The sequence below is a fragment of the Archocentrus centrarchus genome, chromosome 16 (assembly GCF_007364275.1).
Source record: "Archocentrus centrarchus isolate MPI-CPG fArcCen1 chromosome 16, fArcCen1, whole genome shotgun sequence".
Lineage (NCBI taxonomy): Eukaryota > Metazoa > Chordata > Actinopteri > Cichliformes > Cichlidae > Archocentrus > Archocentrus centrarchus.
The window spans coordinates 13,259,724-13,287,165 of record NC_044361.1 but is presented as its reverse complement, the minus strand read 5'-3'; the positions used below and the strand labels follow the sequence as shown (position 1 = coordinate 13,287,165).

The following is a 27,442-nucleotide window of genomic DNA, read 5'->3' as shown; positions in this document are numbered from 1 at the left end:
TGCTCTCAGTTACCCCAGGACTTGGGCTCTGTTTTACACCAGCAAGAAGCAGCAGCCCTGGGGACATGTTACCAGGCTAGCCCTTTCCTTTTTATTTACCTCTTGTACTCTGTGTCCTGTTTTCTTAGCAACTTGAACCCCTCTCCTTTTATTGTTTTATCATTCATCTTGATGCAAAAGTGATTCAGTTAGAAGTTGCAGCTTTGACAAAATCTTTATTTATGTCTTTAATTTTTTTTTGTTACCCTGGATGGGCGAGCACAATTGCTCACTCCCCTTTTTGAAAAAAAAAAATCCTCTTTTAGCAGGTAATGATATTTTTTTCCCAATCATCTTTTTCTTTTTGACATTCTGATCAGTGTATTTTTGTCTTCATTGACACATTGGCTATTTGTATATCTATACCATAGCAAATTTTCAAGATCTTACAAATAGATTTTGAATGTGAGGAGAAGATGTCGATGCAAGTGACTCTAGTGTGATATTCGTAAGCACACAAAGAATACACACCTGTGTTCTCCTCAGTAACAGAGATCGTCAGGCTGCCTGTGACCTCATGTTTGCAACAATAAAATTTGTTTTATGCACTCAAGAGTTTTTGTTTTTCGTGTTCATCGTTCTGTTCGTGTTTCTGAGTACACACTCTCCTCAGACTGGCAAAGGGTGTGCCGTCAGAGTTTAGTGTTCTCGTGACATTACACGTGGAAAGGTCATTTCAATCCTATAGCTGCTGTCAGTGTGTAATCCACTAGACAGCAATTTGGATCTGTAATCCTAAAAAAAGCTGTTCAAAAAAGCTGTTCATATAAAAAGCTCTCTGTTGTTTTTATCACTGTGGTATGAAGTGTCCCTTACACAGTGCCTGCTCTGATGGCATCTGCTTTGCTTTAGAGGAGAGCTGAGTGATTCACAGTGACGGACGTGGTCGACTCATCACGCAGGGCTAATTTACTTTAAGTTCGGCCACGTTTGCGTTGCTTCAGATCTGTCACGGGATCACGTTGACGTTGCTATAGCATGCTGTTGTTTTGTTTTGGGCACTAAGAAAGCAAAACACTAGGATAAGGCATGAGGAATAATGCTCTCTGACAGACAGGGCCTGTTGTTGGTGGACATAGCTGGCACAGGCTGTGACTGCTGTGTGTATCTGTGTGTGTGTGAGACCATAAGTTAGTTAACTTGAAGAAGAAATGGAATACAGTTGTTCCATGGAATTCCTCCTCTGATTGTTTTCCGCCACTCTCATAAAGCTGTTTAACAGAGACACTGAAGGCACTTAAAGCCTGCGAGAACTCTTCAGCAGCTATTTGGATTTACATGGATTAAATTACTTTGTGCAAATGAGATTACTCTTACCTTGTGTTTACATTTTAATGTGACACTATAGCCAGAGGCCTAAAGTTTTTCACGTTATCTTTCTGCCCCTAACTAACTAAATATGACAAAACACAAGTGTCTAACAGGATAAAATGATAAAGTTGTGGCATTTTATATCCAGAAGGTCAAAGTTCAACTTTACTGTGACATCATAACTCTCTGCACACCATTTTTGTGGCCATTATTCAACGCAGTAACTGAGGAACCATATTTCACATGGTAAGATATTGAATTTATCACACTAATCTTTGGTGCCCACCATTTAATTTCTTTCAGTCTTTGCTATCCCCAATATTCAAACTCATGTGTGTGTGTGTGTGTGTGTGTGTGTGTGTGTGTGTGTGTGTGTGTATATACACACACACATACATGAGTTTGAATATTGGGGATGTTAAGTGCAACTTGGTTGGCGGTGGCGTACAATTGTAAGGCATTAGTGAGTCAGTGGCTAAATTGATTTGCCAGGCTGAATACATTGTTTCTTTAGCCTAGTCTTGTACAGTTAGATCTATAGGTTTTTGGAAAAATATGCAAATTTTGTAGTTTTGTGTACACCACCACACTGGGATCAAGATCAGAGAATCAGACAGTGGATACTTTCAGGTTTAATTAAAGGGGTTTAACAAAAGTATTTCATTAACTTTGGAGGAATTGTAGCCATTTTAATACCACGTCTCCCATTTTCAGTGGCTCAAAATTAGACAGTTGACTGACAAGCAGTTTCACTGCCAGGTTAGGACTGAATTGTTTATTTCATGACATATTAAGAAGATAAAAGATCTGGACTTGATTTTCAGTGTTGAAGTTGTGTTCAGTAGTCATTCACTGGAATTCTCAATATGAGGCCCAAAGAGATGAAGCTAAATAGGCCTATCAGAGGACAGCATAAGCTTTTGGAGAGGCCAAATCAACAAGCCAATGGATTCTTAAAATTAATTAAATTACTGGCCCGCTCAGCAACACTGAAATTCCTGAGTACTACAGAAGACAACTGAAGTGCACGATCCCAGATTCTTCCCTTGATTAATAAAAAACCTGTGACATTATCGATGTATCACTGTCAAAGTCTACAATCAAGAGATGCTTTCATAAATGTAAAGGCAGAGAATTTACAGCAAGGTGCAAACCACTGGTCACACTCAAGAACAAGCAGGCCAGATTAGACTTTGCCAGAAAACATTTTTAAAATAAATCTATGGACAAATGCAATCAAAATGAACTTGTACCAGAATGATGGGAAGAGAAAAGTATGGAGAAGGAATGAAAGCGCCTGATCTGAAGCATACCCCCCCTCCCCCCCCCCCGTCGTCCATATGGTACGGTCAGTCTGCGAATTTTTTCTAGCTAGAACCCTGCACTGACATGGGCAGCATTTACCTAGCATGTTATTCATTAATGTCCCAAAGCATACTGCAAAGGCAACCCAAGAGTTTCTGAAGTCAAATAAATGGGATGTTCTTCAGTGGCCAAGTCAGTCAACCCAACAGAGCATGCTTTTCCATTAATAAATACATATCTGAATGCAGCAACACCCACAAACAAGCAGCAACTTAAGGTGGCTCCAGTAAATGCCTGGCAGAGCACCTCAAGGTAGGAAATGCAGCATTGGGTGATGTGCATGGGTTCTAGGCTTTAGGCTGGAGCTTTTCCCAGCTACCATAGGGCAAGAGGCAGGGTACACCCTGGACAGTTTTACCAGTCTGTGTAACACAGAGAGAGACAGACAACCATTCATGCTCATGCTCACACCCACAGCCAATTTAGAATTACCAATTAACCTAACTCAAGTATGTTTTTGGACGGTGGGAGGAAGCTGTAGTACCAGAGAGCCCACACAGACACAGGGGGAACATGCAGACTCTGCACAGAAAGGCCTCAGTCTGGATTTGACCCAGGACCTTCTGGCTATTCGGCAGCATTACTCACTACACCACCGTGCTGCCCTAAATGAAGATTAACATAATTAAAAGCCTGGAACTGTAAAAATCTGAATGATGAGTTTACATTTTGTAGAAATTAGTTGAATTTTTGCAATTAAATACATTCTCATTTTTGTTAATTTATATGTCTTAATTTTTTAAAATGTGACTGTTCATTTTATATATATATCAGTGCGTGAAGTACACTCATAATTTGGAACAACTTTTGCACTTACCAGATGGAACAAGTGTTCACGTAACGAATCCACATAATTAATATCTAAAGACTGATGACGCCATGTTAAACTATTAACAAATGCCATTAACAGGTGCAGTTATTTTCCTAAGCTGTTACTTGTGCTGATTGAATCACAGTTTCAGCCCAGTTGAAGAGTTGCTGAGAGACCTCTCTCTCAACAACTGCTGCGCTCTCATATGACCGAACCAAACGAGAAATCCCTCTAGGCTCGAACGTAGCACTGGTGTAGGAACGAGGTGTAAATAAGTCTTTAGTTATAATACCGCCCTTGTAGCTATGCTGAATCGGTTTCAAAGCTGCCGACCAGTTCTGTTTTGAGAGAAAAATGGCATCTTCCTACGACAGTCGTTACAGATGTTGAAGAATTGTTTATCTAGTTAACACATGCCAGTCGATGCTTCAAAAAAACAAACAAACAAAAAAACCCCTCTGTCTAATTAGAGATGGGAGAGATGGGAGTCATTGTCATCTGTCTCATAATGAGGAATCATGAAGGCTTCTTATTTTTCTCTAGTGCCATTTGATATTTCACTGTGTCTACAAATGAACAGGGGACAAGTTTCCATATTTTAAGGCAGTGGTGTAAACAGGGCTGCTTGCCTTTTTTTTTTTTTTTTTATAACATGCACTGTCAATTACAATGTGGCGTTGCAGATACAGCAGAGCGCTGGCTGGCTGACTAGGTGACTGGCTGGGTGGCTGACTTGGTGCCTGACTGGCTTGTCTCTTGGAAACCTCTGAAATATGATTTACATTGAGAGCATGTTGTAGCAAACCCTATCCCACGGTATGCATATTCCCCCATTGTTTGTGACAGTTGGTTGTACCTGCGCTGGGGGGAAGAGCGCCAAGTAGGCATGCGACTTTGCATTTCAGTGGCTGAGCTCAGGGTCAGGAGCACATCTGGTTGACTAAGGGGGGAGGGGGTTGTGTATGGTGTGTCATTTTTGTGTTTCAGGTTTCATAACTTACACACACATACAGCCACACTCGCACATTCAGAGCTCACTTGTTGCTGTGCAGCCGGAGCCTGTGTGCATAAAGCAGCAGCAGCCGCGGCGGCACACAAACAGCAAACTCGGCACACCGGTACACTCCTACACAAACAAACAAACACACCTGCTGCTCCTGGCAAGTCGCTCTGACAATCAGCCGAAGGAGGGAAGGCAAACAAAACAAACAGTTTAATTTACATGACAGTAGCCTGCTTTACATTAGCATGCCGTGGCAATGATAGAGTGAAGCTCTGCTGGAAACAGCAGGTAATGAAAAGTGATGGTCCTATTTGCGGTATACTGTAAGTACAGGAATGGGAAGCTCGAGCAGTCAGAACTAATAGCGTGCACTGTGCTGCATATCTCCCAGACAGTCCTTTTGCCTTGTTGTTTTGGGGGAAAAAAACGTCTACTCTACCGGTCCTTTTTAAAATAACTAATTTTTTCAGCATTGCAGAATAAATATAAGCAATTTGTGGTGGGGAAGAATTCAAGATGTGTACATGTGTTAAGAAGGCCCTGATTTTTTTTTTCCCTCCAGATATTGCTTTCCATTCCTCACAAACTTCCCTCCTTCAGACAGAACATGAAATGTTTACGCAGTTTGTGCAAAACAATTCATGTGCAATTTTAACGAGCAATTAACTTCATCAATGAATAAGTAAACAGTTTTTGGTCCGGTTTGTAATTGCACGGAATGGTATTTGTGTCTTGAGACTACTGTTTTTACATTGTAAGCTTTATTTCTGTGGGCATGTGTGTGTGTGTGTGTGTGTGTGTGTGTGTGTGCGTGTGTGCGTGCGGTTTGTGAGGAGCTTTGGTTTGTGCGAGTAAATGTATCGTGTTTATGTTTTTTGTCGATGATAGGATACACTCATTGTGCCATGTGTTTGTAGGAATCCTATTTATATATGTCTGTACATGATTTTGTGTGTGTGTGTGTGTGTGTGTGTGTGTGTGTGTGTGTGTGTGTGTGTGTGTGTGTGTGTGTGTGTGTGTGTGTGTGTGTGTGTACTGGCTCCAGCGGTCTGCTCTTCATGTAAAGAGATAGCATCTTCCCACAACAGATCAATAAGGGAATATTTGTAGAATCCTTGCCTCTGTCTCAGATTTAACTAAGCTGTGTGTGTGTGTGTGTGCAAGTGCTCATGCAAAAATGTGAAGAATACTCAGGCTGACAACCTCACTTGTGTCCTGGTGGTTGGATTGAACTTTGCTGCCGTTATTGAATCTATTGGCATATTATCAGACACAAAAGGGGCGTAGAGCCGTATTTCGTATTGTCTCTGCTCTTCTGTGACGTCGGTTAGATCTGTGCTTCCTGTTGTTTTGTGACCTGTTCATCAGTCAGTCTATTTTTGCAATTACCCCAGCAGCTTATATATTTGGCAGAACCGCCCGGTCCTCTCTAGAAACATGCGCTAAATATTGACAAACATGTTGATACATCTCTGTCTTACTCAGACATTTTTCACCACCACCACCACCCCCACTCTTCACCTAGTTCATGTTCACTTGCTATAAATTGTCCTAAAGGGACACAGACACACATGATATATGGTGCCAGATATGATTAAATCCCACATATTTTTGCACATTGCACACATTTTATTTTTTATTTTTTTGCATGCGGTGCCTTAAGAGGGAGCCAATGGTCATTAACGACTGAACAAACAGCATGTTCCTTACTTATTATTAAAGAGCTTCATCTTTCGTTCTCTCTGACGGTCGTGGCGGCGGCGTCTTGGCAATCGAGAGCAACCTGCTCTGAGTGAAAGTAAAAATATTTATCTAAGAATGTATATTATGTCTGCAGAAGGCCAGCATGTGTTGGGGGGGAAAAAGTATGGAATTGACTTCGACATTTTCTGGTAAATTAAAGTCCTGACTGACTGGCTGATGGTCTGACAGCTTTTCTTGAGCTATAACTATTTAGCTTGTCCTTTACAGGGTCATAAGCAGGTTATTGACAGCATGTAAGCGAAAAAGATAAAATATCACCCTGTGATAATATACTTGGCTCATCAAAATAACCTTTTTAAAATTAAAATTTTCATGGCAACTTAAAATTGGTCGATGGTGATGGTTAGGGTTATTTTTTAGGGATGCACCAATTGTGAAATTTTGGACCGATGCAGATGTTACAACATTTGGGCAATAATGTGTCTGGGGAAATAAAGAAATAATTATTCTAAAACCACTGTAAATGCCATCCTGTGTGCCAACATACCGATGTGGGTCAGTAAGGCCAACACTGGCTAATAACTGATGTTTGACTGTTCATCACATATAACCAGAGCCCAAGGCGATGTCCTTAAATATCATTCCAAAACCAAAGGCAAAAGAAAGGCAATGAAAAACAGCTGGAAAAATATTCCCCTACAACAACTGAACAAGTGATCCCACTTTGGTGTGTAATATTTGTCACAGAAGCCCTGCTGTTTTTAAAAAAGGTGTTTTATGGTTAATCTCTGTTGGATCGGTCAAACTTGTGTACATGGAGTCCATGTAGCATGCCATGTGTTTAATTCACCATCCATATCTTTGACCCGTTTACTTTTTGCTCAAGAGAGTATTCAGACCTGTTGGTATGTCTGCCCACACTCTTTATGTCTTGCAGAGGTTGGACACAAACCGTTCAAGGTTATTCTCCAGTTCAGCTCACGAATAATTGTCAATAAAATTGATCTTTATGATTTTTTTTTTTCCTCCCCCAACTCTGCTCATATTTTTCCATCCTCCCCTCCCCTAGACACTTCCCTTCACTCCCTCACTCCACTCTCCTTTGGCTGTGTCCTTCTCTTTCATCTTAAGCCACATAAGTCTGCTTCGACTGCCAAGAGCAACCAGTATCACCGCTTGCTTTTTTTTTTTTTTTTTTTTTTCCCTCCTCCTCTTATGTTCTTCTCACAGTGCACTGAAGCCATGTCGCAATTTCTCAGTGAGTTTTGATGCCTGGATGTCTCCTGTCTGGGTCCATCTCGTCTGAGCCACAGCGCTGGCCCTATGCGATCTGAACTGCGCTGCCTCGCTGCAGGTCAGCCTTCACGGCCGATTAGTGTCGAAGCGCCACTTTGGTCACAAGTTGTCGGGAGCGCTTATCGTGAAGATCAACAGCGATCATTCTCGCCGCTGCACTCTCCCTCTCTCTGTCTGAGTCCTCTGCATCTACTCCCTCTTTCTCTCTTCTTTCTGTTTTCTGCCCTCTCCCCTTTTGGCATTACACCCCCCCCCCCCCCCCCCCCCCCCCATATTTCCCCCCCCTTGAATCACCATATTTTCATCTCTATCTTATCATTGTCATCCTTCCTTTCTCCCACCTTTCTCCATCTTGTTTTATTGTTGGACTGAAACTGATTTTTTTTTTCTTTGCTTCGCAATCTCTCTTCTTTTTTTTTATTGAGAAAACATGAGCTCCACTGAGATATGAAAGCATAAAAAAGAAGCTACGATAAGCTAACTAAACCTAACCTATGCTGTTAATTCCAGTTATGTCTGTTGTAACCTGGTGTTGTGTGAAATGATGTGTCCTGTACTGTCACAATGATTTCAGTTTCCACACTTATTTGGTTCAGTTTAATCTAATCTACATTTAATCTGGCCACACCTTCTTTTGTGTGCAAAACTAAAAGCTAACTTTTCACTTTACATTCAAACAGCACAGTCCTCTTGTTAGGTTTCTGTGCATCAGAAACAGTAAGTAAGCACTTCTGTGAGTTGGGAAAAGAAGGATTTTTTCAGAGGACAAAGGAGAGGAAATGTTTCAACACTTGTCACTATTGAATGTAAAATAAAGTGGAGAGAGCATTGATTGGTCTCTATTCGGTCAAAACAGGCTGCCATAAATTCAGCCAATCAGCTTAAAGGGTAACTATTGTCAGTGATTGGGGATTGCATTCTTTCTAATGGGTTTTTAACTAGCATGAGTTGGCTTTATTCTCAGATTTTTACTAGTTTCTTTTTTCTTGTGTGCTGTCTGTCCATTTCAGCATACACAGATTCAGTTTGTATTTATTTGCTCTCTCCTCAGTCATCCCTCCGTCCCTCCTTCTCCTTTCGTCTCTGTGTGCCGTCAGGCCTCGTCTGTGGCGAGAGCGGAGACGAGTCATGTTTGGCTTGTCAGTATGGCTGCTAGTGTCAGTATCTGGAGCTGCTGGTTCCTCTGACAGTGCTGGAGGGGCTGCTGGTCCTAGCAGAGTGCTGCCGTCACCCTGTGACACGCTCAGTGTCACCGATCCCCTCCGTCTGGTGACATGGCATCCCCTCCTCCCCTGTCCTCGTCTTTGCTCACCACTCCACTACAGTCCCCCCCCCCCCCCCCCCCCCAGCCAGTGGCCTTTTCACTGCCACTCTGCAGTCAGTTGCTCAGTCAGTCACTAACTGCCTCACTGAGGACTCTTTAGTAGGGGTTGACCTACATGTGCTCTGAAAGCTGATACCAAGATCGTTGGATTGATGCTTTTCTCTGTCCTTCACCTTCAGCCTTTTCTATGAAGAAAGTACAGTTAGCATGAACAAATACCCTAGCAAATCATCAACATCTCTAACATTTCACAATGTTATGCAGACTCTGCAAAACAAACCCCAAAGATGGAAACTAATATATTAAGCATAAACATTTTTTTCTTTCTGTCCACTTACATGTTGCCTAGTTTTTAGAACAGGGGACTGGTTGGTCAGATATCCAGTCTGGCTCATTGCACAGTGTAACAGCTGCAGAGAAGGAGGGCACGGTATTTAGACTTTTCACTGTTTGCTCAGAATTGTGTTGAAACTCGTTAACAATGGATCACGTCACGAGAGTCTGAACCTTTAATTTCTTCTGAGCCGGGGATCTGAATAATTGTCAGTTTTACAGCCTTTATGCTGGCAAAGACACTGCCCGTGCCATACTTCAGCGAAGTAAAGTGGCTCAGTCAAGGAGCCGTGCCAACACATTTCACTGATTTACCACTGTAGCATTTCTTTGCAATGACAATAGACTGAATGTTGAAAACAAATGAAACACCCAGTTTGGGTGATTATTTAAAGAAGATTTTAGATTTATTGACTAAAAGGAATGCACCAGGCAGATAGATAGATAGATAGATAGATAGATAGATAGATAGATAGATAGAGCCGGTCCCTGTGCACAGCAGGACTAAATATGTGTGAGATTTAATCTGGCCTTGGCTAGTGTACAGCAGTGACAAATGGATGCTCACTGTGAAACCCCCTCATCCAAGAGACAGTATTAGTTTTTGCTTTAATTACCAGCAGCAGTAATGTTTCCTATCCATAACTGTCGGCCTGCTAGAATGCAGCCTGGCAGAAGGGTGAGGGCCTTGTCTTTTCTCTCAGTGGGCCTCCTGTCTCTTCTCCCCCACAATTTGTCTATCCTCCCTCTTGCTCTCTCTCTCTCCCTCTTTTTTCCTCCCCCTCTCCTCCTCCTCCTTCTCCTCCTCCTCCTCCCACATCCTCTGTGCCCCACCGCATCTTTCATTTCAATATTTCAATATTTATGCCTCATCTCAGAAAGTTCAAAGTCACAGTAAGGAGGCATAACTTTCTCCCGCCTCCCTGCCGACAGCACAAGACCCTGCCCGGTGGACAGGAGAGGGGAAGGCTGGTGACGGCTCGTTTCCCCTCCCCTCTGCTGGTCACTCGTGACAGAAACAGAGAAAAGAGGCCAGACAGACTGTCATCAATATGGGTTTTAAAGCCAATAGTGACAAACCTCTTTAAAATATTTTGCGCTTTAGAAAAATAAATCAAAAATCCTTTTGAATGTGTATACAAATGGGGGGAAAAAATCTAAAAACCTCACATTTTTAGATTTTAAATACCCTAAATGGATAATATTTAATATTCAAGTTGAAGCTGGTATCAGTCTGTACAGATACAAGACTGGACACTCCCAGCCAATATTAGTTTGCACAGCATGTAGCACCTCAGAGGTCCAGGGGCAGCAGTAAGGTCCCATGGGTGCTGCTGTTATCTGTGTCTGAGCCCATGTGAATGTGTGGGTTTTTTTTTTTTCTCTTCTGTGGGACTAACTGACCATCTCTTTAGAAAATCCAGAGCCAGTTTTAATAAATAAAGTGTCTGACAAGTCTGTCCTTTGCCATAAAGATCTCTGACAGGCACCGTCTGGTAATAGATTAGCCTAATTACAGCGTCCCTGAGTTTAGATCACAACGTCACGTACTCAGCCTGTCGCTCTAATAGCCATTACAGCCACCACTCTCCACTCCCCTCATCTTAATGTAAAGTTGTAAAAAAATAAATAAATAAGAAAGAATCAGAGAGAAAAAAAAAGGAAAAAGCCAAAAGGAAAAGGTCGTCCTCATTTGCATGTGAGCCTTCATTAGAATATGCGAATATGCTAAGGACCAGAGCCGGCGCTTTGCATCTGCAGGTGATGAATGGCCAGCGCATCGCAGAGTAGGCTGAGATGGAGGCTTCGTCACCCTCATCTGCATAGCATACTTTATTTACTTATTTATTTATTTATTCATTTACTTTTGAGCACTTGCTCTCTTTGATACATCTCACGTCTGTAGATGGTGACTGAGGATGCTCGTTGCAATTTACCCCACTCTCTTCCCACACGCTTGTACACACACTTCAATGAGACGAGGCTTTATTAAATGGCTGAGTGAGAACCTGGGAGTTTTCACAAAGGCTCGCTTTGCTCTTGAGAGAAAGAAAAGAGGAATGTTTGGATGGCTCGTACCGTTAAAAAAAGCAAAAAAACATTTGTGCTTATTTACCACTTTATACATTGCAGCAAAGACTTAAGCAAGGCATTAGAAAAGGTAGAAATTGGCTGTTTATTGAGCAGTGATTCAACCTGTGGCGCGTCAGAAAGTGTTGGCAGTGGGAGGGAGGCCAGTGCTTGTTTGAGTGAAACCTTGCAGGGTGTTTTTTGTCAAGAGGGGGAGGAGAGGTGGGGTTTGGGAGGTGGAGGGCAAGTTTCCAGAGAGAAACTCATCTCTTCACTCTTCTCTGTTGCTGGGGCGGCAGATGGTAGGTGTCAAGACAACGGCGGCAACAGCCAAACAAAGACATCCTTTGTGTGTGTGTGTGTGTGTGTGTGTGTGTGTGTGTGTGTGTGTCTGTGTGTGTGTGTGTCTGTGTGCGCGCATACTTTCTGAGAGGTGTAGAAGTGTGCTGGCTTTGAGTAGGAGGCAGCGGCATCTATAATAACACTTGAACGATGCATTGTGTAAATTCCTAAGCTGTACTCTCACTCAATCTCCAGAAAGTCCATTGTTTTATACCATTTGAGAGAGCTGACACCCCACTGAACCTCTGTGGAAATACACAGAAGCTTACTCCTGGGTTAGAGAAAGTACTTTTTAATTCAGCCACCCAGAGATGACAGGTGTCACATTTACAGTTCAACTTTCCTTATCCAAAAAAGAAGTGTGAACTTCCACTTTGAGAAATCTTTCCCCTCCAACAACAGTTCCAGTTCTTTGAGCCTAATAAGTCATTCTTTGATAGGATTGCTGAATATTAGATTAGTACCATAGCGGTTTATTTTGCTCCTCTGGAGTGTGACCTTAGCTGCCCTTCACAGAGGCGCGAGGATAATGAGAGTGGTAGCTGGCCGACAGACAGTCCTGACATCCCAGCTACGCCCTTCACTCAGCTGGCTGAGGAAAAACGTCAATATGGAGGCCTTATGTTTTATGGATTATCTGCTTTAGCAAAACTATAGTGAGAGAAATACAACTCTCGCTTGTCATGTTGCTTCAGTTTTTTTTAATGTGCGAGACCACTCACCAGAACAACAGCACTGGAAATTAAAAGCTGTCTTCAGTGCATCTTTCCAATTTTCACTGTCTTCAACTCTCCCAATTGCTGAGGACTGAACATGGTCACCAGGTGTTCTTCGATTCACTTAAACTTTCTTTGCATCCCTTTTTTTTTTTTCCTTTGAGGAGCTCTAGTTTGGGGTTTTTGTAGTGTGTTTACATTCGTCATGCGTCTCTGCTAATATAGTGTAATGTGTGTGTCATAAATAAAGTCATTATGAACCTTTAGCTTTAGGATTTTTGTGCGTTTCCTTCTTCTCCTATTAAACAGTTCTTTCTTTATCCTCTTTTTCATACATTTAATTTGTTCTCAGAGGACAGGCAGATAGAGTGTATAGTAAACAGAATGAATAAATCATGTCTGAGCTTTTTTTTTTTTTTTTTTTTTTTTTTTTTAAACATATATATTTTTCTGGGTGGGGGTGTACCAGGGATACCAGTTTACATCCCCAGGAGGCACAGGGGAGACTGGCTGTTGTAAATGGACCCAAGTGCAACCCTGTTATCTGCAGTGTAATCTGCCCACTGGGGGCTGCTGGGGGGGGGGCTGGTTCATAAAGGAGCTCAGAGGGTTGCAGAGGTGAGTGGGGTGGCTGGTGTCTTTCCCCTCAATTACACTGTTTAACAGAAGCTAAGGCCCTGCTGGGGTGTTTTCCTGTTATAATGAAGCTAGCCTTAATGGCAGTGGCCATGCGGAAAAAAGCTAATATCAATCTGGCTGATTAGAAATATAATGCTAACATCTGCAATTATATAGGAAGCTATACCTATAGCTAGAGCTAGAACTAAGAGAGTCAGTTTGTGTTTATTCTAGTTTTTCCTTCAGATCAGTCTCACTCATATATAATGCCAGTGTGTACATCTTTAAATATCATGTTACTTCAAGGAGCCTCTCATGTGAATTACATTACATTGGCAAAAGTATTCACTCAGCCATCCAAATCATTGAATTCAGGTGTTCCAATCACTTCCATGGTCACAGGTGTATAAAACCAAGCATGCAGACTGCTTCTACAAACTCTTAATGTTTCGGCATACCAAGACATTTTGGACAATTTCATGCTCCTAACTTTGTGGGAACAGTTTGGGGATAGCCCTTCCTGTTCCAACATGAGTGCACACCAGTGCACAAAGCAGGACCATAAAGACATGGATGAGCGAGTTTGGTGTGGGAAAATCTAACTGGTCTGCTCAGAGTCCTGACCTCAACCCAGAAGAACACCTTTGGGATGCATTAGAGTGGCGACTGTGAGCCAGGCCTCCTCATCCAACATCAGTGTCTGACCTCACAAATGCTTCTGGAAGAATGGTCAAAAATTCCCATAAACAGTCCTAAACCTTGTGGAAAGCCTTCCCAAAAGAGCTGAAGCTGTTATAGCTGCAAAGGGTGGGCCGACATCATATTAAACCCTCTGGATTAAGAATGAGATGTCCCGAGTGAGGCAGACGAGTGAATACTTTTGGCAATATAGTGTATTTCAGTATGTGTAACATATGCAACATGTTGGCTGCCGTTCTTTCAATTCAAGCATAAAGTTTTAACCCTAGCTTTTAAATGTTATCCTGTGTGATGTCTTTTGCTGTCTTAGCAGTATTATCTACTTTGTAAAAATATATTCAAGGTTGTAAAGTAATTTTGCTTAGTGCTGGATTCTGTGCCAAAGCAAGCTTAATATTGAAGAAACACAAATAGACTCTTATTTCACTCCCCACCCTTCACCTCTTCTCCCAGCATACACCACACACACACACACACCTGAAGAGACCATATAAACATAAGGAAACCTGCATTACAAATTACTGCACATCATAGAAATTGTGCAGCAAGCTTTTTAAAATACCAGTGCTGCCAGTGAGGCGCTTTGTAATTTATCCCTTCACGGCTGTTAGCTGCGCAGCGCAACGGTGATTTATTTGGTTTAAGAGAAGTTTTGTTTAGAGAGATAATGAGCAGGACTTCTCTTTAATGATTTAACACGGCGCAGTGGAAAAGGGGTGGGGGGGTGAGGTTGGGGTGGGGGGTTGGGGGGGGGATAAAAAGCACATATATTTTTCATATCTTTAACTGCACTGCAGAGAGGAAGGGAAGAGAGAAAGATGCATTAGCAACAGAAGCTAACAGCCTTTAACAACCAGCATTTTTTGATTCATTTTGTTTTGTTGTGTAAAATGAGACTTTTTCACCTCCTCCCAGCACAGCATAATTTTAGTATGTTATGTATTTCATTTAAAATGTGTCTCAGGACATGTTGTGTCTTCATAGCGGATAGTGTTCCCCGCTTTTGTTTAATCCATAAAAGTGAATCATATTTGTGCTGATGCCGCACAGCTACGCCAGCTTTTAGAAATCTGTTTTGAAAAGTGCTCTAAGTGTCTGCACCTTGTTCGTTTTTACACCTCGCTTTTCATCTCGACGCCAAATACAGTATTATTCTTTCTTGTTCAGCATTTTCAAGTTTCTTCCTCTCACTTAGGATTTAAATCCCAAATTAAAGGAGTTAATTAGAAAATATAATGAAGCTGAGTAGCATAATATGCAAACAGTGCTATGACGCTCAGAGCTGGGGGCTCCGTTAACGCTGAAACTGCCATCGGCGCATAACGATGATGATATCAATAATAGATTACTTCATCAATCGACGTTCTCTTGAAGATGGAAATGCGCTGTTGGGAAGGGACTGAATTTTTATTTTTCATTATTATAATTCCCTCCACCCCCCCCCACCCCTTCTCTCTCCCTTCCTGTAGCTTGAAAATATCTGTTTCATCTCACATTAGGGTGTGCTCTGCATAAGTGCAGGTGGAACTTGCTCTCTCTCTAAATGATCCTTTAATGGAACGGTGTGCACTGGAGCTGGGAACTCTATGGGGCGCTGCCACTGTCAATGAGAACTTCTCCTCAATCAATCCGTCAAGCCCCATCACCTGCCTCAGCAGATGATCCAAAAAAACCCCTTTGGAGAAGCGAAGTGAGCTTTTTATGTACCTCCTCTAAAACTAGAGGACACGCGCGCACGCGCGCGGGCGTTGTGCGCACACACGAGTGGCAGCGTCACAAGTGAGAGGTGTCTGTTTCATTGAGAGGCTCGACGTTGATCAATCGTCAGAGAAACGCCTTGCCTCTCTTTTATTTTTATCAAGATCATCTTAGAATAGATCAAGTGCTTTGCTTTGCTCCGGTACAGGCTTGAAAAACAAAATCAATTTGGAAGCTTCATTTATTTATTTTTCTCCCTAGTATCTGTTATGTTACGGGACGTTTCCATAAGTGCATCTCCTATAAGCCCAAGCAAGTATTGATGCGAAGTCAACTCTTGCTTCTGTCAAACAAAGCAACAGCACCGCAAACTGCATTTGCCTTTGATTCTCACCTTAGTTCACATTCACTCCCGCTTATCTATGTACTCCATCATGATTTTTCATATTCCTTTATTTCTCTTCTTTCTCTCCTGTGGCTTTTCTTTTTCCACCTTTCTATCACCATCTATCTCCACATCTGCAAATTTGACATCACATTTAGTTCTCCCCCCATCTACCGCTATAGGCTCGCTTGTGGAACATCCATTAAACTCAGCCTGTAAACTCAGCAGAATCCCTCCTTCCTGAGTCCTTATTCTTGATGTCTGCCTGTCTGTCTCTATGTCAGAAAAGCAAGTCGCTCTCTCTGTCAATAAATGTCTTATCTTTCGACTTCTGGTTCCTGTCTGTTTATCTGTCTGTCTGACATGTCGGCAGCTGTCTCAGCGCTCCAGGGTTGCTGTCAGCCAAGTGTTGGTTTCTGTTCTTCTGTCAGTTCACCTGCCTGTCAAAGCTTCGCAGATTAGACATGTCAACTTACCTCCAGGTTTTCCGCTTCTCCAGGATGGCTTTATAAAAAAATAAATAAACAAGGAAACAACACATTGAGTTTATTCTGAAGAGTGAATTAGTTGTGGCATGGTGTTTTTTGTTGTTGTTTTTTTTGTTTTTGTTTTTTAAAACCTATGGATCTCCCTCTTTGGTTGTAAATATAATATGTGCGCTCAGTATTCTTGAAATTAAAGGTGCTTAGTTTGCTACTGTAAAGAGAACATTGCCATATTAATTGTAATGATTTTATAGACTTTACTATTTTATAGTGCTATGTTGAATACCTGTAGAACCTACACCAAAGTGGACGATGCCATTAGCATTTAGACTTTAGTCATCATGAGTGAAACTGAGCTGATCGTGTTGGACTTGGAGCTAATAAATCTTGAACAGTAGTTATTTTTTTATTGAAATGCAGGAAAGACAGAAGACTTCAGAATGGATTAAGTCCCTACATGACTGTGAGAGCTATGAAAAATAGTGCAATGGAAGAATACAACTATAACATTGAGGTATTGTCTTTTCAGTATACTGTTTTTACATGCATATTACTATCAAACAAACATATCACAGTTATGGTGGTTTGCGTTGATGCAACATGTAATTACGTTTCGGGAAAGGTGCATGTCAGATTACTCTGTAGGCCAGGGTGTTAGGACATGGCGCAGGCTATAGGAGTACTATGAATCAGGCATTACATTGTTCTAAGTGTGGAAGTAGGAGGATGTATTGAAAAGGAGAAACTGAAGATGGAAGTGAAGGGAGATAAAGGAAGCTGAGATGGAGAAAGGAGTGTGCTGAGGGGAGCTACCTGCTGCTGATGGCAGTCAGAGTCAGTGAAGGATGGAGGGCGATCCAGCTGTGACATTAAAGCAGCAGGTGGAGGCCATCATTAGGACTGGCACAGGAGGCTGGATGAGCCCGCACACACTCATTTCTTTGGGGCCCAGCGGACCACTGCAGAGCGTGTGTTTGTGTGTGTACGTGTGTGTGTGTGTGTGTGCTCCTCAAAAAGAGCTGAACCATAGTGCCATAACTTCAGAGTTCAACCCTACCTCCCTTGTCATCTTTCCCCGATGGAACTGCTCTTCCTTGCCGAGGTTTTCGGTAGTTTCGCCCAGTGAGGGCTGAGCAGTTTCTACATCTGGTAGTTCTCGTAATGGCTTTTCAGTTACCTTTTAACCAAGTAGAATACAAGGCTTTGTTTGCCTTCACCTTCATTTTTCACCTCATAGCTTTTCCCATGTTGCGTTCTGTTGTTGCCTGCTGTGCATGGCAACAAACTGGATGCTCGAGCATCTTTCCATTGTTCATTGCAATGTTTTGGAGAATGCTCTGATTTAGGAAATGCATTTTGTTTCACTTTTTTGACTCACACAATGTAACAATGCATTAACTCAACATAACATGCATGCAGTCACGTATCCGTGGACTTGCCTAATTATTTAACAGGAGACACTGAAACTATTTTCTGTTTGACATTGAATTTGAAGTTATTTCTGGCTAAACAGCTGTCTGTAACAGCCACTGTGAGCACTGCTTCACAGTAACTTCCCTTGCAATGCCACACTCGCTCAGGATGCTGCCTTTTGTGATTTTTGTAAGGCAAAAATGTGAGTAGAGATGTTAGATAAATGTGAAGTTAACAGTCTTCCGTCCTTTCAAGGGTCACTGTCAAAACATTATGAAACAAGTTGAAAGTAACTCAAGAAAAAGTTGGAAAACTACATTATGTCCGGACTGGCTCCAACCCACCGTGCCTTGTGTACAGCTGTTGGAAACAGGACTGTGTGATTTGGGGGCGGGTGGCTACGGTACGTATAAGCGGAGGTTTGCTTGAGGCCTTTTCTTAGATCTTCCATCCCTTCCAGACCTTTTGATGGGCCTATCCAGGAACACCATTAGGCAAATGAAGTTGTTTGTATCAAATATTGACATGTTATCTCTTCATCGTCAGGCAGCGGGAGGGAAGAAAAAGAGAAAGATTGTAACTGTGGGTAATTGAGCCGTGTCTCCCCTGCTTATCGGTAAAGCTTTGGCACGTCACGGACCTAACGAGCTGTGGCGCGCCGATTAGTCTGAAGGGAAAGTCGAACGTGAAACACCAGAGCCTCGGTTTTTCTTTTTCTTTTTTTTTTTTTTTTTTTTCATATCTGCAATGGATATTATGAGCCTCCCTGGAGGGCAGAGGCACAGCCTTATTAGTTCAATTCATGGGGGGAAGAGAATTGATATGGATGAATGGCATGTTAAAGTATCCCTTTGTTACAATAACCATCAAGGCTGATGGCTCGGGCTGATGATGCAGCCCAAGGCAGCAGGACGACAAGCTGAGGCCTTGACCTGGATGGCAGAAGATGCACACACACCAGGGGCAGGGGGCTGATTACAGACTGCCTTAAACAAATGGATTTGCCCCTTTAACATTTAGATATGGGATCTTTCTGTGTGTGTGTGTGTGTGTGTGTGTGTGTGTGTGTGTGTGTGTGTGTGTGTGTGTGTGTGTGTGTGTGTGTGTGTGCGCGTGTGTGAGAATCTGGGGACTTTTTGTGAGTAAGGATTGCTATTTGTCTCTATTTGTATCACTATTTGTGTGTATGCTTGTGTTTGCTGCCTGCTTTCTTATCAGAGCTAGTCATTTATGTGTATTAGATAACACATGGTGAATGGCTAATTGGGATTTTTTTAGTGTGTGTTTGTAATTTTCCATTTGTGTATGGTTATTTAGGTTTGCATGTGTTATTATTGTACATGTATGCGTTTTAACATCCATTTATGTGTGTCTGTGTGTGTGTGTGTGTGTGTGTGTGTGTGTGTGTGTGTGTGTGTGTGTGTGTGTGTGTGTGTGTGTGTGTGTGTGTGTGTGTGTGTGTGTGTGTGTGTCTGTGTGTAGCCCGTGCCAGGTGCCTCCACAGGGCATTAACCATCTTGCACTCTTGCCACTTTGAGAATAATCCAGTAAAAAAAGGGTGAGATGAGAATCTCTCAACATGCCAGTTTAATTTGTACCCCTTGCTATCAAAGAATGCTAATTAAAATCATATTTTGCATATGTCTTGTCTTTCATGCTCATATGCAAATTGCCCCTGTTGCCTTTCAGCACTCTGTAATTAGGTTTATGAAGGACAGCTGTAATACATAATTAACAGAAATGTTTGCAAGCTCTTTTTTCTCCACGTCTAAACACGACGACTTAAACAAGCACATGCAAAGTGTTCCAAGGCCGTGCTATTCTCTCAAATGTATTGATTAATTCTTTTAACCCCCCCACCCCCACCCTCTCAGAAACATCTTAATTATGATGTTTGTTTATTTATAGATGATCGTGTCAGTCAGAGGCACTTCCAGTGGGCCAGGGAAGCTCAGCATTTTGATCTTGCTGTTCTTGCTGATTGGAGCATACAGGGTTTAGTCATTCATTTGCTCCCAGTTTAACTCCAAGGCAGCATTCTGGACGGGTGGATGGATTGAGTTAGAGAGGATTGAGAAAATCTTGAGTGATGATAACGAGGCAAAACAGTGGAGCATGTTTGAATATTTATATGGTAGTGTTAGTTAGAGTCGGCCTCAGGGGCCTTGATGACGGACGGGACTCTGGGGCCATGATGGGATGGAGGACATGGCTGTGTGTGTGTGTGTGTGTGTGTGTGTGTGTGTGTGTGTGTGTGTGTGTGTGTGTGTCCAGACGTTGGAGAATCTGGGGTAGGGGGGGTTGTGACATAATTAGTGAAATAATTATGCTTTTGCTTTATGAGAGTCTGATGGGAGGAAAGCTTCAGAAAGGTACAAACAGGCTAGCCGAAGAGAAACTAGAAGAATGATGTGCTTGCAGAAAAGAAAAGTGAAAACATCCATATAAAAAAAAAGAAAGAAAGAATTGGGAGGAACAAGACACAGGGGGAACCAAGCGTATGCAGTGACAGTGCCAACCACATGACTGTCGGTTCAACTCCCTCTGCTTCTTTTATGCAGCTCCTTCCTCAGCTCTCAGATGTGGTCATTGTCTCTCAGTTGCACAGTAATGGGAAGTGATGGGTGCTAAATGAAAAGGCCAGAGGATGAAAACACTGGTGAAGCTGCTTCGATGTCAGAGTAGTTAGTCCTGTCATCCATTCATTATGTTTTCATATTCTGTTTTGGAGACATGGTAAACTCGGGGCCCTCGACAAAGTCAGGACATTGTGGTCACTGTCGAGCAACAGCACCCTGGTATTTTTGACTGTGTATGCGTGCTACTGCAATTACTATAGATACTTGTGCTTATAAATCCTTGCACATGCATGTGAAACACTTCACCTAAAACAATAGTTATTTTACCCAAACCTGTTTTTATTAAAGCTTTCTGTATATTTGCTGTTCTCATAAACTTATTTCAGTCTTTTGCTCTGTATGCAAGAGAAGGATGGCCACGTGTTCTCATGCATTTATTTGAAATAGATGGAAAAGCACGACAGTTCCTCATAATAAAGTAAATAAAGGGATTACCAAAACAAAGACAGAATTAGTATGTCTCAGCTGGGGTACTTTAAAGAATAATTCCATTTTACTTCCATGGTATGTGAAGTAGGCTGTTTTTTTTTTTTCATTTTTTAGCTTTTAGTCAGACAGGACAGTGGAAAGAAGAAAGGAAAGGTGTGAGAGAGAGCAAGGAAGACACGCAGTAAGTGGCCTCAGGGCAGATTTGAACCCAGGCTTCTGCAATAGCCTTAGAGCATATGGTTTACTTGCTAAACCAGCACCCAGTGAGGCAGTTTAAATACCAGTTCTGCACATCATAAATGACAGTGGCACATTTCACTGTGAATAACGTGAACTGTGAACATTTAAAACTTGTTGTGCCTCTGAACATACATGGTCAACTTCAAGCTTTAGTACTATCAAACATTGACAACTAAACACAACAAAATGTGTTTCCTGTTGAGTTTTATTGTAAGAGTTATATTTTATTAAGTTCAATACACCAGAGTGCAGTGGTCTATCAGTTCCAGCCAGTCTGTTATAGTGCTAGGAAAAAGTTTCCTAGCATGTGCTTTACACATTCACCTAACAAGCAAAACCTGCTGGTTTGATTCTGGGAGGAAAGGCATCACTTTAAAAAAAAAAAAAAAAAAAGAAAAACCACTACTTGTGAATAAGGGAACAGCTGAAAGTAGCTAGCAAGACATAAAAACAAAACCAGAAAAATAACTGATTTTGACTGCAGTTGTAATTGTCTGATAATAACTGGATCCATTATTCTTAATGTTTTCAAGTTCAGATTTTACCTAAATAATCTTTAAGCATTACAGCTTTCACCAGGAATCAATCACCAACAGTTTCACCTCACTCGCAGGAACCACATGAGGTTCAAGGTTCGAGGTTCCTTTTTGTCCTTGTACAATACAATATACAGTGATATAGGAACCTCGAACCTTGAACATGAGCACATGGCTAGTTAGTATGTGCATGTTAATAAAGCTGTCCCAACATGGGGAGGCAGAATGTGACACAGTGGTTTCAGAACTGTTGCATCCCTATACAGCACACAGTGTGGTGGCACATCAGTATTTTTATACACTTCATTAGCTACACCTTAGTAGTACCAGGTTGAACCCCCTTTTTTGCCTTCAGAACTGCCTTAATTCTTCATGGCACAGATTCAATAAAATGTTGGAAACATTCCTCAGAGGTTTTTGGTCCATATTAACTTGAGAGCATCGCAAAAAGCTTGCAGATTTGGCAGTTGCACATCCATGATCTTAATCTCCTGTTTTACCACATCCCATCTCTGTTGGATTGATTGTGACATCTGAGTACAGTGAACTCATTGTTATGCTCAAGATGGTTTGATCTTTGTGAAAAGGTGCGTTGTCCTGATGGAAGCAGCCATCAGAAGATAGGTACACTGTGGTTATAAAGGGGTGGACATGGTCAGCAACACTACTCAGGTAGACCGTAGTGTTTAAATGATGCTCAGTTGGTACTAAGGGGCTCAAAGGGTCCCAGGAAAACATCCCCCGCATCATTACACTACGAGCAGCAGCCTGAACCATTGATACAAGGCAGGATGAATCCACGCTTTCATGTTGTTTGTGCCAAATTCCAATCCTTCCATCTGAATGTGGCAGCAGAAATCGGGACTCATCAGAACAGGCAATGTTTTTCTAATTTTCCAATATTCCATTCTCTGTAAACCCTAGAGATGGTTGTGTGGGAAAATCCCAGTTTCCTTGGCACCAACAACCTTCCCACATTCAAAGTCATTTAAATCACCTTTCTTCCCCATGATGCTCAGTTTCAGCAGGTCATCTCATCCATATCCGTACGCCTAAATGGACTGCATTACTACCTTGTGATCAGCTGATTAGATATTTGGGTTAACATGCAGCTGTGACCAGTGAGTATGTGTTTTTAAATACACAGCTGTAGAACAAAATGGTTTCCGTGAGTGCTATCTGGTTAAAATGTGTTTTTAAACTAGTATAAATTTCATTAAAAGTCCTTTGTTAAAAGTGTGGCGTTGTGTTTTTGTGTGTTGCAGGTGGGCCTTTGTTATGAAGAAACACCTCAGTACCCATCTGCTGGGAAAACATGGAGTTGGACAGCGTAAAGAGAGGTAAATCAAACACACGCAGCCGAATTTTCAACACATCACACTCAGCTTTCGGTTTGGTAGGAAAAATAATTATTTGGATTGCGTGCAAAATGGTTCCTGCATGTTCTTGACTTTCTTGCATAAAAAAAACCTGTCGGCAAATAAAGAAATAAAGCTCTTACAAAGTATTTCTTTACCTGACTCTCGAGCATCTGTTTTTCGAGAAATGAAAGTAAGCAATACAGAAGGCAATTAATTCTAGATTTTGGAGGATGGCTGCTTCAACCCCGATGGAGGTCTGCAAGCTTTTAAGCACAAAATTTCCCACAAGTTAAATTTCAAGTTAAATATAACTTGAGATCCTCCCTCTCCCTAATGAGTTAAATGGCTTTCACTCATTCTGTCTCCCTCGCTCTCTTGCTTGCATCCCTTTTTTCTGTCAAACTTTATCTGGCTCCCTCCCTCATCTTACTTTCTGCTCTCCCTCTTGAATTAGAGATGAATGATGTTTCTTTTACCATTTTTGTCTGTGCATGCGAGTGTGTGTCTCTGTGTATGTGCAATGTCTCCCGCTTGGCCCTGTCTATCAGAAACAGAGCCCTGCTGTCTGTGTGCGTGTGTGCGTGTGTGCGTGTGTGTGTGTGTGTGTGTGTGTGTGTGTGTGTAAAAGAAAGATGAGGAGATGAAGTTGTGAAGCCCCCACCCCCCCCTCCACCCTGACAAGTCAAAATGAGACGTTAAACACCTCTCAATCTGTCAAGCAAGCCGCTAAAATAGAAACAGACCCGCTTTTTCATTACTCCGCAACCAAATTGATACTTTTGACAACATGCAGTATTAGATATGACAAGTGGCTTCAGATATGGAAGTAAGCATCCCGACCAGATGCCTCTCCATCTCTCAGACATTATCATCTAAATTCCTACTGTCAGCTGTTCATCTGGATTAGATGGAAACAGATCCTCATATCCTCGACTGCTTCAAGTCTCTGTTTCATCCACATTTTTGTTATTGTAACCTTTATTTATCCAAGGACTGCTGACAGAGCTCCATGCTTTTCTTTTGTAACAGTATACATTGGCCTCTCAGTTACACATATTTACATATGTGACTTGCCCACTCCAACCACGTATTCTGATGTTTGCCTTACCAGGGACTTAAATCAATTAACTTGGAGTCCAATATCTTTCGTACACTTGTACACTTGTCACGTGTTCACTGAGAAATGAATGAAAAACAGGATACAGTACAAAAAGAAGATTCAAGAGTAGCAGCAGTTTTACATTTTTTTTTTTATTTAATACGTTGAATATTATTTCCCTTGTGATGGAGCAGATTTCTCCCGTTTACATTGTCAACCAGTATTTTTTATAATTTAACATCTAAAGAAATAATTTTTAAAAAGACCAAAATTAAGAGACATTAAATCAGAGATTTTTGCATTCTACATGAAGAGAAGAGACAGAGGTAACCGGCTTGCATGAATAATGTCGGACCATCTGCCATAACCTGAGGTATTGGTGGGCTTGATAGAAAATTTTGAGATGAAGACTGCAGTAGAAAAGCCTTCAGTGCCAGGGTGGCATTTTCCTGGTAATTGCACACAGTACTGTAATTTATGTAAGTTCTTTCTTTTTCATTTTTAAGCTACTTTTGCAAAGGACTTGGTTCAGACGATTCTTCAGACTTTGTTTCACATTGTAAGGCTAGTGATCAAATAGGATCAGAATAAAGTCTTGATTGCTGTCTAGACTTATTTTCACAAACCACACTGCACAGTAACGGTAACAGAAAGTATCTGCTTTTTGAAATCACATAAACATGTATTCATTTCTTTTAAATGATCATATTTGCTTTATTAGCATCTTGTCTACAAGGCCAACCGTGAAAGCAGAAGAGTGATGTAAGGCACACTGCTGGCCAGACTGGGTGCACTCTGCATATTTTTTCTGACCTTTTCTTTCATGATGTCTCAGTTTCTTTCAGATATCTAGACTGTGGAGACAATTACTGACCGTGTCCATTTAAATATTTCTAATTTCACTACTGGTGAAAATGCAGTGAAATTCAAGTTTGCTGAAACAAGTGCTTAGTGCTTATGAGGTGGGATCAAATTATTTCACAGCTGCGGTCTTAAAAATATAATCATAACAAAAAGAAAAAAAAACTATACCTGATTTAAATATGGATAATTCGCCTACAAGGTTGTTTCCATGTGCTTTGGTGCACACAGTGGTACCACACAGCTGCTATTTATAGAGTCCCCTTAAGCCCCATTCTGACAACTTGAACTTGTGTGTATGTGTGTGTGACACAAACTTGAAGGAGAGATCAGCAAAATTGCAAAATGCTTTCTATGGGTGAGGTCTGGTATCTGAGTGCACCTCTCACGTCCACCACATAGTGACTTCTTGTTAATTTTGTCACTCTGAGAAGTACAGTTATAGGTAAAACTGATGAATTTATCAACTTTCATTTCAGTTTTATTTTTTTGTGATTATCAAGATTAACTGTACATTTAGTTGACCAGCCACATGATAATACTTCATCTGTATCATACCTTTGCCCCCAAGCAAGAAGCCCCAGTACTGATAACGTAAACCAATGTTGAAGTGCCCAAAACTGCAGTTCCTGGAGTAGCCACTTGAGGCCGACTCCAGATGTAAGCCAATCCCAGTGGACTCCAATGTTAAAATGCCCTACTTTACAGCTTTAAACAAGCATGTCAGCAGTCTAGTCTGAGAGATCGTTTCCCCCTTGGTAAAAGCTATATTAGCTGAATAGCTAATACTAGCTAGCTCCTGCTCTCATATTTGGATAAGAGCACTCCACCCTCTCATCCAAATGTGGTCACTTCTGGGTCCAAAACACCAACCTTTTAAATTGCTGAGTTCAAAGTAACATAATTGTAGCTGTCCTTCTTTTATATACAGTCTGTGTACAACATTGCTGGGCATCAGTGGAGTGTGTTTATCTTAAAAGAGTGAGGAAAATAACCTACGCTTTGCTAATCTCTAAAGTATTATGCCAGACATCATCATCATCATATCATCACATAAACACACACACACACACACACACACACACACACACACATACACACACACACACACACACACACACAGGCACGCACAAAATATGTTAACTCCCTACCTGCAAGTATGCATACACTGTAGTTACATTTATAGACAAGTGCAAAGAAACTCTTTACTTCTACTCTTACCACCATCAAAAGCTCATTCTTTTATCTTGTTTTCTCTCATTGTTTATTGCACTACTTACACCCTTTAAATGTGTGCAGACAGAGACATGCGTGCAGCCATCCTCACATACACACACAGACCCATGCATGCACACTTAGAGGGAGGACGGCCACAAGGTTTGTTCTATTTAAACCTGTAAAACACGGTGTCATCATTTTTCTGACAGTCCCGCAGACAGAATTTATCTCATCATTAATTAACCATCATATTTCCAACACAGTGCAGCTTAATTAGCACAAGGTCATTGGGGAGGGCTTTTTAAGTGGAACAAATTTGGGCAAGTGTAAGAGAGGAGGCAGAGGATGGAGGACGGAAGAGGGAGAAGGAGGAGAAAGGGGATGGAGAGAGATGGGATGACAAAGAGATAGGCAGAGAGGGAGAGATGGTTTGGGCTGACCTGACAGTGGTACCTCAGTGATTGATAACTGCACTGGTTTTGAAAGCCCAGACCTGGAGACGAGGACAGTAGCTGAGGGAGAAAGAAAGACAGGGAGAGGTAAAGGATGGGGACTTGTGTGCATGCGTGCGTGCGCGCGCGCGCGTGTGTGTGTGTGTGTATAGGGGTGGGTATCTGAACCAGCAACTGGGGACTAGGGGGGTGGGGGGTGAGAGGCAATGGGGGTTGTTGGGGAGAGCCAATTGCAAACATATGCTGGCTGGCAGGCGGTGGAGAGATGGATTGCAGTGGGACAGTGTCAGAGAGGCAGTTTCATCACCATCTCTACGGCCCTGTTCACCAGGTATTTTTAGAACACTGGGGAGATCTGTTAGTCAAAGGAAGAGAGGAGGAGGACCAGGAGGAGGAAAAGACCTGAGTAGCCGATGGGTACACCGGGTTCCACTTAGCCAAACCTGTCCGGGATCTCAAACACCCAGTTATTGCATGTGGGTGATGAGGATTTCCACTGAATGACAGTTTTTGGTATCACAGTTCTTGTTAGGTTTATCAGCCTAATCTGTTTGGCCTCTTCTGGATCAAAGGCATTTGGCAGTTTCAGTGAAGTGTGGTGGGTTTTTCCTGTTCTCTAAATTGTAAATTTAAAATTCAAACTGAACTCAAAGTGTTAAACATTGCTGTGTGCTTTCTTTCCCTGCTTTTGATTCAGGGTTGAAGATAACTGAACCACACTGAGAAAACCCAAAACAGTGAGAAGTCACAAAAATAAGTTATGCTGATACCTCTTTGTTAGAGCCTTTCCTCTCTCCTTACCTTCATGTCCTACTAATGAATGTATTGGGCAGTGGTGGCTAGCACTGGTCAGATCTGACTGAATAATAAACGGCTAATATTAGCCGCTTATATTGTTCTAACCCCAGCGGGAAGAAAAATGAGGAAGATGAATTGGAGGGGAGGAAGGGTGTGATGACAGACTCCAACTATCTGACGGGTTCTGGGTGAGAGAG

At 41.9% G+C, this 27,442-nt stretch overlaps 1 protein-coding gene across 1 annotated transcript in view; it reads left to right on the top strand.

Annotated features, from left to right (window-relative positions):
* znf407 (zinc finger protein 407) overlaps positions 1 to 27,442 on the top strand; it is a 151,747-nt gene that overhangs the window by 44,126 nt on the left and 80,179 nt on the right. Inside the window, exon 5 of the mRNA XM_030748966.1 lies at positions 22,722 to 22,796. Coding sequence (XP_030604826.1) covers positions 22,722 to 22,796 — 75 coding nt within the window. The remainder of the gene's footprint in view (positions 1 to 22,721; positions 22,797 to 27,442) is intronic.